This window comes from Hyperolius riggenbachi, chromosome 11, assembly GCF_040937935.1.
Source record: "Hyperolius riggenbachi isolate aHypRig1 chromosome 11, aHypRig1.pri, whole genome shotgun sequence".
Classification (NCBI taxonomy): Eukaryota; Metazoa; Chordata; class Amphibia; order Anura; family Hyperoliidae; genus Hyperolius; species Hyperolius riggenbachi.
Window position 1 is genome coordinate 121,926,288 of NC_090656.1, and position 14,723 is coordinate 121,941,010.

The 14,723-nt window shown below is 42.6% G+C and overlaps 1 protein-coding gene across 1 annotated transcript in view; it reads right to left on the minus strand.

Moving 5' to 3' along the window:
* LOC137537707 (mucin-5AC-like) overlaps positions 1-14,723 on the minus strand; it is a 535,576-nt gene that overhangs the window by 377,086 nt on the left and 143,767 nt on the right. The window contains exon 3 of the mRNA XM_068259643.1: positions 7,497-7,755. Coding sequence (XP_068115744.1) covers positions 7,497-7,564 — 68 coding nt within the window. The 5' untranslated portion in view covers positions 7,565-7,755. The remainder of the gene's footprint in view (positions 1-7,496; positions 7,756-14,723) is intronic.

Genomic DNA, 14,723 nt, shown 5'->3' on the forward strand with positions numbered 1-14,723 from the left:
CTTTTGGGAGATTGATTGTATAGTATGTTCAACTGCTCGTGTATCTATGCTCCCCATTGTTGTATGTTTTGCACATTGTACAGTGCTACAGAATATGTTGATGCTCTTTAAATAACAACAATAATAATAGTAAAAGAAAATAAATCTCTTAGGCCCGGTTCACATTAGCGGTCGCCGTCCGGAATCGCCGTGCCGGAGCCGGACCACATGCAGAACGGACGGAACGGACGCACAGCATAGCAATGAAAGCCTATGCGTCCGTTCACATGCGTCCGTTTTGTCCGGACCGGATCCGGACCGGATCCGGACTCCGGCATAAGACCCAACATGCGCTATTTTTTTGGTCCGGCTCCTCCGGCAGCCGTATCCGGAGCGGAGCCGGACTGCACCATCCGGCCAATACAAACCAATGAGAACCGGAGAGCGCACAACACACTGGCTAAAAATCCGGATGTTCTACCCCACTTCCTATGCGTATTGAAGCGACGATTTTGGATGGGGACACATGGGCAAGCATTTTGGAGTGGAGCAGCAGTGATTTTAAGCGTGCTGGAGATGTTGGCAGTATGTCGGAGGTGGAGGTGAGTGCTAAACAGCGGAGGGTCTGAGTCTACAGGTCCACCTTCTGCTGACCTCCCAGACCCCAACATTTTTATTCTATTTCTACTATCTTTTGCCAAACGGATCCGGATCGCATCCTGATGAACACCTGATGCAACCCGACTGGATCCGGACCGGATCCGGATCAGAACCGTACGGTTCCGATCCGGATCCGGATCTGGTCAGGTCATCCGGTCCGTTTGGCAGAGAACCGCAAGTGTGAACCGGGCCTTAGGCAGATTCATGGGTGGACCTAGCTGTCGTGGGACAAATAGGTCTCAATAACAAATTTAGTGGAAGATGGAAGTTCCAATTTAAAATTTCAGGGAATTAGGAAATTACATCAAATCTTCAATGAGGCATTTTCAGAAACATTGCTAGTGAAATGTGCTTCATCTGAAAGAAAGAAGGAGTTCAGGGAGTGAAATCAGCGAGTCAGAACTTGGTGTAGTAAAGACTTTTCAGTAGGCATCAGGCTCAACAAGAGGGAGAACTGCAAATAAAGAGGGAGGATGCAACTGTACTAAGATAAAATGTGCATAGAAGTTTGTGGGAAATTATAATCTTGGACGTTTGTGGGGGAGACATGTCTTCCTCCACTGTAGTTCTTGGTCTCCCTTGGTTACGCAAACACTCTCCCAAGATAGACTGGAACACAGGGCAACTGATGGCCTGGTCTCCTGCCTGTCAAAAACACTGTTTGGAGAAAATTACGTTGTGTTCTGCTGAGGTACCTGCAATTGGTCTGAAGAGGCCTGTGCTGCATTTTCCCAGTTAAAAACATTGTTTTGCTCCGCTCCCATTCTCCGACACGTGGATGTGATTCTACCTTTCATTGTGGAGGTGGATGCCTCAGAGATAGGAGTGGGGGCTGTTCTGTCTCAACATTCAGGGCTTCAGGGACGGTTGCATCCATGTGCATTCTTTTCTCGCAAGTTCTCCCCAGCGGAATATAATTATGACATAGGTAACAGGGAATTGTTGGCCATTAAAATGGCTTTTGAGGAGTGGCGTCATTGGTTAGAGGGGGCTGAGCATGTGATCACAGTATACACAGATCATAAAAATTTGGAGTGTATTGAAGGGGCAAAAAGACTCAATCCATGACAAGCTCGTTGGGCACTCTTTTTCTCCAGATTCAAGTTTATAATAACCTACAAACCTGGTAATAAAAACATCAAAGCAGACGCACTGTCCCATTGCTTTGAAGCAGACACAGTTCAGCCCTCATCCTCAGTCAGTATTCTGCCTGAACATGTGGTGGTGGCAGCCACAGAACCCATGGAGGATCTGGCAACCACTCTGGCTCCTTATCAACAAGATATCCCAGAGGGGAAACCAGATGGTCTGCTATTTGTCCCGCTGCATTTACGCCTGCAAGTTATGCAATTGTTTCACAGTCACAAAAACATGGGACATCCCGGTATGACCAGAACTTATGAGTTACTGTCTCGTTATGTGTGGTGGCCTTCCATCAGGAACGATTGCAAAGAGTTTGTAACAGCATGTTCAGTTTGTGCTAGGAGCAAACCTTCCCGGCAAGCTCCAGCAGGAACATTGCAATCTTTGCCAGTACCCACTGAGCCCTGGACTCATATTTCCATGGACTTTGTGGGGGAATCCCCTAGTTCTGAATGGAAAACGGTGATATGGGTGGTAGTGGACCGTTTTAGAAAGATAGTTCATTTTGTGCCTTTGAAAAAACTCCCATCTGCCCAAGAACTGGCAGATCTCTTTGTCACTCATATTTTCCGCTTGCATGGAATTCCGGAGAATATAGTGACAGGGGAGTGCAATTTGTTTCTAAATTTTGGCGAGCATTCTGTAAACATTTGGGTTTGACCTTGTCTTTCCCCTCTGGATATCCTCAGACTAATGGCCAAACAGAAAGGATGAACCAGTCTTTTGAGCAGTTTCTCCGCTGTAACGTGACCGATTCACAACATGACTGGGTGAAATTCCTTCCCTTTGCGGAATTTGCCCATAATAATCTGATGAATACTTTCTCAGGATTTTCACCTTTTCAGGTGGTCACAGGGAGGTCACCTAAGTTTTCTCCATTACCTGTGGGAAATTCTCCCTTTCCTGCATTGGAAGAATAGCAGAAGTCTTTAAAAAGAAATTGGGCTTTAGTAAAAGTCAATCTGGTGAAAGCTTTTGAGGTTCATAAAAGACAAGCTGACAAGAAGCATCCCCCGAGTGGGATTTTTCACCAGGGGATATGGTATGGGTCTCCACCCGTCATATAGCTCTAAGACAACCATCAGCCATGTTGGGCCCTAAATATATTGGTCCATATCCCATTTCTGAAAAGATTAATGAGGTAGCTTATAGAGTGGCTCTTCCAGCTACCATGAGGGGTGTAAAGTCTTTTCATGTTTCTTTATTAAAACTTGCTGTACATGTGGTTTCCTCTCCCCCCCCCCCCCCAGTTGTGATTGATGGGGAGCCTGAATATGAAATTGAGGAGATTTTGGATTCTCACAGGATGCGGAATTCAGTGCAGTATCTGGTTCACTGGAGAGGTTATGGTCCTGAGGAGAGATCGTGGGTCCCAGCTCATCGTCTTCATGCTGAGGAATTAAAACAACAGTTTCACTCATCACATCCCGAAAAGTTTTCAGGGGCGTGTTCGGAGGCCACACCTCAGGGGGGGGGGGTAATGTCAGTTATAGCAGTATTACCTCAGCGGCGGAAAGCGGTGCGATCGCCGCTTCCACATCTGACATCACCGCTGCGGCTGCCGCGTCCTCCCAGACAACTCGCGCAGCCTCTGGCAGGACAGGTCTCTCAGTAGCACATCAGCTTAGGTCGGCACGTTCGCGCGCAGAGCGGCAGGACCTTTATGGGCTTAGGAGATGGATCAGCTGATCTGCTGGTCAGCTGACATCAGGCTGCTGGGTCTCGCTACTGATTGGTCAGGCTGTTCTGGGCGGGTTGTTTGGAATTGCCTGTCTGTACTTAAGCTTGGGGATGTCAGTAGCTCATTGTCTGTTGCTGAAACTTCGCAGTGAAAGCTCTCGGACTTTAGTCAGATCCGTGTGTGCTTGAACCGGCAGGACCCTGGGGATTCGCACTAGCTTAGGAATTATATTATTACTGTTATTGATTATTACTGTGTTTGACCTTTTGCCTGTACCTCCGACTACTTTCTGCTTTACGATTCTGTACCTCTGCCAATCTGATCTGTTGCCGACTTCTGCCTGAATACTCACTCCGATTTTGTCTAACGATTCTGTACCGCTGCCTAACCAATCCGTTACGGACATTGCCTGTACGACCACTCTCTTATTAGTGATAGCCCCTGTCACTAAAGGCTATCACTCTCTGGTGTTCCTGAATATTACTGTGCACCCATTCACGTGTGATCACACTTTGAATAAAATACTGACTATGCTGTGCTGATAGAGCTAGTACTGATCATCAGATACATCACTAATCATTACATGTATACTTTTAGAGCCATACACAGCCGGCTGTGTCATTTACTCAACCACTTTCACACCACACTCAACCTGAAAGTTCACACTACTCCCGGGAGCAATTCAATTTCTGCAGCTGCCAGTTGATTGCCCTTAGATATTGCAAGGTCTCAGTTTAAAGAGCAGTTCATTCCCACAACATCAGCTTAGTTACTATATATAAGCCTTGAATTCATTGGCTATGCAGTCACAGTTCCTTCAATAGGCCTCTCTCCATCTAGATATATATCACAGGAGTTTCCCAACTGCGCACTTAGCCAAGTCCAAAATTGCTTTGTATCAGCTGATAAACGTATAGCGTTAGGTTTGCGGTACATCGTTATAATTATGCCCGAGAGCAGGGCCGGTTTAAGCAACAATGGGGCCCCAGGGCAAAATAAACCTGGGGGCCCCCCGACAGATACTCCGGAACAAAAATCGGCATTAAGGGACCTTTTTTGCAGCTGGTATAGTCAGGGTGTGAAGCCCCAATCGGTCGGAGCTCCACATTCTGGCTATCCCAGCCTGCATGGGGGACAAGGGGTTAAAAATTTTCAGGAGAGGGGACCCCACATAATTAAAAAAAAAAAAAATCCCACACTCTAAACATAAAAAAAAAATTGGGAAAATAGGAAAAAATGCCAGGGATCTTCATACAGCCATATTGCGGCTGTATAGCGATCCCTGGCCAAAGCGCTGCAGCAGCATATGGACCCCCTGGAAATCCCGTCAGGAAATGTATTGCTCTTTCTTTTGATACATGTAAAATTACACTACCGTTAGGTTTGCTACTCAAAGTGACATTTACCGCATTTAAAAGTATACTTTTTTCCTTCGAAACTTTAAAATCGAATTTCTCAAAAACGATAAGGTCTTTTTGAAAAATTGTTTTTTCCTCTTATTCCCAATGATCTACTTAACATATCCTGCAAATTTAGGGTTTCCAGCATTTAAGGTGGATTTGCTATTAACCGTTAAAGTCGGCAGGTTTTTAAATGTGTATTTTTTTTCCTTTGAAACTTTAAAATCGATTTTCTCAAAACCGATAAGGTCTTTTTGAAAAAAAAAAATTCCTCTTGTAGCCACTGGGGGCCCCTACAAGTTCTAGGGCCCTGGGGCAATTGCCCTCTTTGCCTCTATGGTAGCGCCGGCCCTGCCGAGAGGGCTCTCACCACCTCCACGGGCTGCAGCAGTATTCCTCAGCCGGCTCTCCACCACACTCGGCTTCTCTGCTGTACATGTTCTCGCAGCGTCACTGACGCTCTCTCAGCTGCCTTAGCAGCGTATTGAGCTGTAGCTGCTGGTTGCTGGTATGTTCGCTCAGATGACGTCACCCTCTATGCCACACCATTACCAGTATCGCCCACCCTCCAATTTCTCATATTTGGATTCACCTGTGTATGTAGGTCAGCAGTCACTGACTAAGCCAATTTGAGTTCCAATAATTAGTTCTAAAGGTTTTGTAATCAATAAAATTACAACAGTGCCCACATTTATGCACCTGCCTAACTGTATTTAAAAAATTATTGCGCACTTTCTGTAAATCCAATAAACTTCATTTCACTTCTCAAATATCACTGTGTGTGTGTCTGGTTTGTTTTGTTCAGCAGAGCAGCATGCAGCAGAGTGTCAGTAGGTGGTGCACTAAGCTAAGAGCAAAGAAGCAAAGAAGACTATGTGGAAAAATGGAGGAGTGAAATAAAATAGTCACAAAAGCTAACCATATACCAGTCTATACAAAGAGAATATAAAATGGCCCCATACCTGGAAAAGCTGCAAAACTCTCAAGAGAGGAAAATCTACGGATTGAGTGCTCACAAACTCGAAATAGAGTCTGGGAGACACAGACAGACGTACAAACCCAGGGAGGAGAGACTATGCCAACACTGTGAGCAGAACACCCTTGAGGATGAAAGCCACTTCCTATTGCACTGCCCCAAATATACTGCAACCAGGGACACTTACTTTAAGAAATTGTTGGAACTATTCCCAGACTTTCTCACACTAGAAGACGAGAGAAAAACATATATCCTACTGGGAGAAGAGGAATCCACAGTGACAATCGCTGCACACTATGTCACAGCATGCCACAGGCTGAGAGGAGCATAACGGAACTGTAAACCTAAAAAGAAAAAATGGCCACAGACTGCTTAGCCACTGTCCCTCTACCCCACCCCCTCCCATGTCCCCCTTTTTCCCCCTGCTTTGGCAATACCTGTAATGAATCTTTGTCATGCCAATAAAGCTATCTTTGACTTTGGTGCTGTTCTCTCATTACAGCGTCAGTTGTGCTCTCTCTGAAGGTCTTGATGCTGAAAAACTCTCTGCTACATGCTGCTCTACTGAAAGGAAAAAAAGAAGATGCCAGACCCACCTAGGTAAGGCTGACTGGGGGCACATCCTGCAACCTAACCTGGGAGGGGGGGGGGGCTACAGATCACTGGGGGCACATCTGGCTACCTAACCTGGAGGGGGGTACTGAACACTGGAGGCACATCTAGCTACCTAACTTGGGAGGGGGTGGGGCTACAGATCACTTGGGACACATTCAACTAACTGGGAAGGGGCTACATAACACTGGGGTACATCTAGCTATCTAAACTGGGGAAGAGGCTACAAAACACTGGGTGTACATTTAGCTATATATATTTGGGAGGGGGTTACATAACACTGGGGGCACACCTAGCTATCTAAAGTGGAGAGGGGTCTACCTAATACTGGGAGAACCTTTGTGTGTGGTTGTTTTGAGACCCAATGGTTTTCCATACGCATTCACCATAGCCCTGTTCCATGCCCAATCCAATTTGCTGAAAATCACTCTCTCCCCCCCACCTTCTCTGGTCCCAAGAGAAATGATTGTACTGGAAAGCGGTCCCCGGGCCGAAAAATGTTGGTGACCCCTGATCTAAACAACCAGGTAGCTCTAGTCACTACCTAAATGTTTTCTCCCAGGATATAATTTTTAATCTTTGCAAAACAAACAAAGAAAAATAAGTTTTTCAGCACCTGACCATTAAAATAGCAATAAAAAGTGAAATGGGAAATTTTGACACTCGTTATAAGAAGCTTGGGTGCCGCCATAGGCACCATTATAAATAGCAGCTATAGTGGGAAATTTGTGCGCTCGATAAATAAAAAAATTCCCACTATGGGCGGCTGATAATTAGCAAATATCACACTATAGCCCCTATGGTGACACATCCCTTTTTCATGCACGCATAAAAAGTATGTAAAAAAACTAATATCAAACTTTTTTTTAGTAGTTTCTTGCTTGCTCGGGCGTTTAAGATATTTTATTGATAAAATGTGAAAACATCTTCTAGGAAAGAACTTAGGAGAAAATGTAATTGACTATGGGCCTGTAACTATCATATTTTTTAATTAAATGTTCATTATCACACAATGTACTGGACTTTACATATTAATAATATTTACCGTTTTCCATTAATTTTAAGAACATGGTCCTTGACTTCTATAAGCATTTCATTTAGCTTTAAAGACATCTGAGAGACAGAAGGTAGATTATTAACCCATTCTTGCTGTATCTGAATGTTGAAGTCTTCATAATGTTTCCCGCATTGTGAGGCAAAAAGATAGTTACATATGCCTGAAAATCGATAGATTGCGCCATCAAACGTCTTATAGTGAAAGTTTCCCCAGGTGCTGCAGAGCGCATTTTGTTTAGTCTTCGTAACTGGAAAATAAGACAGATAAATGAATAATCATTACAGAATATGTTTAAAGTGTAACTGTCGGGCATAAAATCAAAAATCAATTATTTAATATTATCTGGTAAACAAGTAATAAGGATGCTAACCAAGCAATCCAAAAGTTAAAATCACTATTACTTTTCTTGTTGATAAATTATCATTCCCCAGTTTACCTGACTCTTATTTGGTACACCCAAAATTTGGTACACAAAAATGAAGTTGCAGGGCATGCTGGGCTGTCCTTTTTTGCTTCTCTGCTTCCCTTCAGAATTAACTAATGCAGCCTGATTGGCTAAAGCCTCTTTCCCTACTGTTTTCCCCTCCCACACCTCTGCTCCTCTCTGATTGGCCAATATTTCTCATGCTGAGACAATGCACTTTCTATAGGGAAGGGCAGGCAATGCATACACAATCAGACAGAGGAGAGTAAGAGAGGAAATTACAGTACATCAGGATTGGCTTCAAAATAGCCACAGCTAAAATGGGAAATGCTAAGAAGGATTTTCTCTTTTTTTACTGTAAAAAAATCACTAAAATCAAAACTTGGACAGTGCAATACATATATTATGTAAGTAGAGTAAGCATTTATCTACTTATCTATGTGGTTTTTTTTTCTGAGATAGTATGGCTGACAGGTCCTCTTTAAAAGAAACCTGTAGTGAGAGGAAAATGGAGGCTGCCATCTGTAGTCACTTTTAAGAACTGCAAATTGTCTCACCTAGCTGTCAAAATACATGCTTGTATGTCAGGAAAGCAACTAAACCAAGAAAATTTTTATTTTCCAGAATATACAGCAGGAAATAAGCAAGCAAAAGTTGAGTACAATAAAAGAGCGCATGCTTTAAAGCTTTGACAGACAAGCTGTGGAAGAGAAGGTTCCAAAGAGAAGGTGAAGCTTGTAAGGAGTCCTGGATTAGGAAGTGAGAAGATGGCCACGCTTAAAGGACAACTGAAGTGAGGAGACTATGGAGACAACCATATTTGTTTCATTTAAACAATACCAGTTGCCTGGCTGTCCTCTGACTACAGTAGTGTTTGAATAACACCAAAAACACATACAATAATGTCAGAAACACCTGATCTGCTGCTTGCTTGTTCAGGGCCTATGGCCTATTAGAGGAAGCGGATTAGCAGGATAGCCATGCAACCGGTATTGTTTAAAAGGAAATAAATATAGTAGCCTCCATAGCCCTCTCGTTACAGTTGTTCTTTAACCACTTAAAGAGACTCTGTAACAAAATTTTCAGCCTTAGTTCTTCTCTATCCTATAAGTTCCTTTGCCTGTTCTAATGTGCTCTGGCTTACTGCAGCCTTTCCTAATTGCACAGTGGCTGTGTTATCTCTGTTATATGATCTAATCTGTTTCCTTCTGTTGGCTCTGTCGGGCTAAGGCTTGAATGTGTGGAATGTGCAGGGCTGCTTGTGATTGGATAGAAGCGATACACACCCTCTGCAGGCCTCCTGCAGGCTCTGTATGACTCACACACTCTGCTTATGTGAGCCTATCACAAGCTGGTTAGTTTGTTTGTAAACACTGCCTAAAACTGTTAATTACAAGCCAGGATTGCAGCAGAGAGTGGCAGAAACAGCACAGAGGGGCCCAGGAGAACATAATGAATAGAATGGTATGCTTTTTGCTGTAAAAATTTTAGAGTACAGATTCTCTTTAAGGACCGCGGTCTTAATCCCCCCTAGTGACCAGGACATGTTTTATTAATTAGGCCACTGCAGCTGTAAGGACTCGCTGCAGGGCCACACAACTCAGCACACAAGTGATCTCCCCCCTTTTCTGCCCACCAACAGAGCTTTCTGTTGGTGGGCTCCGATTGCTGCTGGGATGTGTGTTTATTTATTTTTTTTATAAATATTTACATGCTTTTTTTTTCTTAACCACTTAAGGACCGCAGGCTTTACCCCCCTTAAGGACCAGAGCCTTTTTTTCCATTCAGACCACTGCAGCTTTCATGGTTGTTTGCTCGGTCATACGACCTACCACCTAAATGAATTTTCCCTCCTTTTCTTGTCACTAATACAGCTTTCGTTTAGTGCTATTTGATTGCTGCTGCGAGTTTTAGTTTTTATTATATTCATCAAAAAAGACATGAATTTTGTCAAAAAAAATGATTTTTTTAACTTTCTGTGCTGACATTTTTCAAATAAAGTGAAATTTCTATATACATTTTTGTCCAAATTTATTGTGCTACATGTCTTTGATAAAAAAAAAAAAAAAACAACCATTCAGTGTATATTTATTGGATTGGGTAAAAGTTATAGCGTTAACAAACTATAACAGAAATATAGATCAATATACACAGATATGGATCTATATATTATATACTGTATACACACATATATATATATATCTATATAAACAGATATATATATTATATATGTACAGAAAATATATAGATCTATATTCAGATATATAGATCTATTGTTCACAAAGAAAAAAAAAATAAAATATATATATATATATATATATATATATATATATATATATATATATATATATCTCACTAAGGGGTCACTGGGGAAGGGATCAAAGGGTTAATAGTAGTGTTTAAAAGTGTTTATAGTTCACATTTTTGCTCCGTGGAGCACTGCGTGTCTCTCCCTGTCAGGGAGAGGCAGGCAGACCAGCTGCTTGTGAGAGTGATCGCTGTGATTGGCTCACAGCGATCACATGTACAGGAGCCAGGCTCCTGGTTGTTACTTAGTAACAAATCTGTCTAATGACAACTTTGTTACATTTATCGGATGCCCGCAGTGCTTCTGAGAGCCCTGAAAGGGATCGACGTAGAAGATACGTCCAGTCAGAACGGTGCTGCCTCCTGCTGGACGTAGAATGAAACTACGTCGGTCCATAGGTGGTTAAATACATTTTGCTTTATTTAAATATATTTTCTGGCCAGCCATCCCTCTCTCCCCCGGCCAGCCAATCAGCGCAATCGGCTGTCATAGGCATCAAACTATGAAAAGTAGATGTACAGAGGCGCCAAAAGGATAAAATATGCTAAAATGTTTAAAATATTCGGGTGGCGGCGGTGGACCGGCCACTCAGAAATAGACTCGATGCTGTCGCTTAAGATAAAGACAATTTATTCACATATTCCATGAACAGAACCGCAACGCGTTTCACGGGTATATTCTCGCTTCCTCAGGCAATAAACAGATAGGAGTACACTGTAAAGACAGAGACAGATATCGTGTCCTTAGACCAATGTATATGTGTGCTGATGATTTTTGGTGCATAGTTATGTTAACGTGAATAATGGGTAAACAATGCTGTGGTTAGAGGTATATTGGGAGACGGGGTGAGGGGCTGTGCGGAGATTGTTATAAGAGTTAAAAATCGCAGTGAAAAAACGGGGGGGGGGGGGGGGGCAAAGAAGGGGGGCAAAAAAGGGGGGGACTATTAGGGGAGGGGGGGGGGGTTAGGGAAAATTAAGGGTGGCAAAACACAATGCAATAAGATGTAGTAAAATGCAGAAAAACAGACTCACCAGTACAGTCTCAAGGTCACGAATAGCGCCTCTGTACCGGTGAGTCTGGAGATCAAGGTTTATATACCTGAGAGTATATGGGTGGACCAATTGCATGGTTAATAAGGGGTGGGGGCTGTGTGATAGGCAGGTAATGTGTTTCTATGGGTGGGGAGGCAACAAGCTTGGGGGCGTGTTTGTGGGCCAATAGGAGCAGGGGACAGGTTATGTAACCTATGTTGGGCCAATAGGAGCAGGGGACAGGTTATGTAACCTAAGTTGGGCCAATAGCAAGAGGGGATGTGGTTGTGTAACTTCGGGGAACAGAAAATAAACAAATGTGTACAAAGTGTATCTATTCAGAGGCTGAATAGAGTACTGGTTAAGGGCACAGCCTCTGGCACAGGAGACCAGGGTTCGAATCCCGGCTAGGGTCAGCACCTATTTTGTAAGGAGTTTAAGGCAAGACTGCCTAATATTGCTGGGTGGCCTCCTGAGCACGTCCCAGTGGCTGCAGCTCCTGGGGCGTCTTGAATCCAACAGGAGAAAAGCGCTGTACAAATGTTTGGATAATTAGATGTACAAGATGCATGTTGCTGCCCCAAAGTGGTTATTTTTTAGACTGTTTGGGGAAAGAAGGTATAGATAACAAATAACATTCATTCTAACATACATAAAGTGCATATTGGTGCATCTTTGCGCCCTAAAAGACTGTAGACATAAAGGACGTAATTAATCATTGACATACAAAGATATAATAAAAGTCTACATATAAAAAAATAAATATAAATAAATAAATACATCCATCAGAACAAGGCATAAAGGAAATTAAAATTCAACCGGTTCCTGATTAACTGCATAGAATAATAAAAATAATGATGATAATAACAACAATAATAATAACAGTAATAATAACAACAACAATAATAATAATAATAATAGTAATAACAACAAGAATAAGTAACAGATAAAAAGAGAGGACGGGATTAAAAAGAGAAACTGATCGCTGTTAATGGGATGAACTAGTAAATTTTCTCCAGTACTTCATTGAGACCATCTGGATTTAAAGTTTTGAGAATTTGGATCCAATACATTTCACGTTTCTTGAGGGAGTCAAAAGAATCTGAACGATTGTGCGGAATTGATTCTATGAATGTGATGCGGAATAATTCAGGATTATGCTGTCCTACTCTACTTCTAGCTAGTTGGGTGGTTCTGCCCACATACTGCAGCTGGCACGGGCACGAGATTATATAGATAATATATTTTGATTCGCAGTTGATGACGTCCTTTATTTGATATTTAATGTTAGTGACCAGGGAGGAAAATGATGAGGTATTGAGAACAAATTGACAAGCTAGGCACCTTTTGTGGTTGCATGGTGCAATTCCTGGTATCTGGGTGGTGGGCGGACGCATGGTATTGGTCTAACTCTGGCGTAGCCTACTGGGGGCCAAAATGCTGCGGAGGTTAGGGGCGCGTTTGTAAGTAATGGCGGGTTTAGTTGGTATGATTGGTCGTAGGTGGGGGTCCTGGAGGAGGATCTCCCATCTCTTATTTAAAATACTGCGAATGGACTGGTGTTGGTGACTGAATTTAGTGATGAACCGCGGCATGTCTGAAGTCTGATTGTCAGCTGGTGGTGGTGATGGACCGTGGGTTTTGGCTTTAAGATATGCGTCTTTTAGAAGTTTTTTGGGGTATTGACGATCGGTGAATTTGGTTGTTAAGACTTTGAATTGACTATTATATTGTTGAACATCTGTACAGTTGTGGTATATTCTTTTATACTGACTGTATGGGGTATTTTTGGTGCAGGGGCAGTGGTGAAAACTGTGGTAGTGGATGTAGTTATTGGTATCGACCGGTTTGAAAAATGTTTTGGTTTTGATATGGTGTTGTTCAGTATATAGGACTAGGTCTAAAAATTCTATTGATACTGCGTCATGGTAAGAAGTGAACTGTAAGCCTGTGGGGTTGGTGTTAAGGTAGTCAAGGAATGAAGGGATAAGATCGGGGGTACCTTTCCATATGAACACTAGATCATCTATATATCTTTTGTAGAAGATGATATTGTTGGAGAACGGGTTGTCGTGGTATATTTTGATATGTTCAAGAAGTCCCATGGCCAGATTAGCATAAGAAGGGGAGAATGAGCTTCCCATGGAAACTCCACTGACTTGGTGGTAGGTATGGTCTTGGAATGTAAAAATATTATTGTCAAGAATGAATTCCGTGCACTGTATTAGAAATGATTGTTGCATTTGTGGCATGGATATATTCGATTTTAGATAGTACTGTAAGGCAGTGAGTCCAAAGGTATGTGGTATATTGGTGTACAATTAAGTGACATCACAGGTTAGCCAGATATAGTCTTCTTGCCAGGATGTGGATTGTAAGAATTGAATCAGGTGCTGAGAGTCTTTTAGAAATGAGGGTAGGGCTTGGACATGAGGCTGTAAATGTGTGTCTATGAAACGAGATAGGTTGCTGGTGATGGAATCAATACCAGAGATGATCGGTCTGCCAGGTGGTTTGTGGATGTTTTAGTGGATTTTGGGCAGGTAGTAGAAAAAGGGAGTTTTGGGGTGGTGGTTAATAATTAAGTTCCTCTCATTCTTGGTAATGATGTTGTAGTGTAGGGCGTCATTGATGAAGTTTTTAAGGGTTTTGTTAATTTCAGGGGTGGAGTCTGCATGTAGTCGTGTGTAATGTTTGGGGTTGTTTAATAATCGAAGGGATTCATCCAGGTAATCAGCTCTATCTAGGATGACAATCCCTCCCCCTTTGTCCGCTGGTTTTATGACTATATCGAGATTGTTTTGCAGAGTTTTGAGGGCTAATCTTTCGGGTAGTGAGAGGTTGGAGGTAGGGAGGGCGTCAGGGATGGTGAGATCTTGTAAGTCTTTTAAAACAAGGGAGTAAAAGGTGTCGATGAAATTCCCTTTGGAAGCGGTGGGATAAAATCGTGAGCGACCTTTAATTTTGGTATTGATAAATTTCTCTGTCTCAATTTCTGCTGTGGAAATGGAGACTATAGGAAGTGCGTCGTTGTTAGTAATGATGAGCTCAGTGGGGTCCGTAAATGTTAAGGTATTATGTTTTTTTATGGCAAAATGTCTTTTGAGGGTAAGTTTGCGTATGTAGGTGTTAAGATCACTGAATAATTCAAACAATTCCGATTGGTTGGTAGGACAGTATGAAAGGCATTTTTCTAGCAGGCCAGTTTCATGTTTTGTGAGGATATGGCTGGATAAATTGAATATACTTCTTTTGGTTTCTGTGGTGGGGGTGGGATTGGTTGCCGGGGGGGTTGTTTCTTTTTTCTTTTACCTCTAGATCCTCGCTTTCTGAATCGGATAGTGGGCGTTTCATCTTTTTTAGTGGTTGTGGAAGGGAGCGGGTCGAAATGGGGCTGGGTAATTGGGTGACTAAAATGTTTTGTGATAGGGAGGCCGGTAATTCTAAAA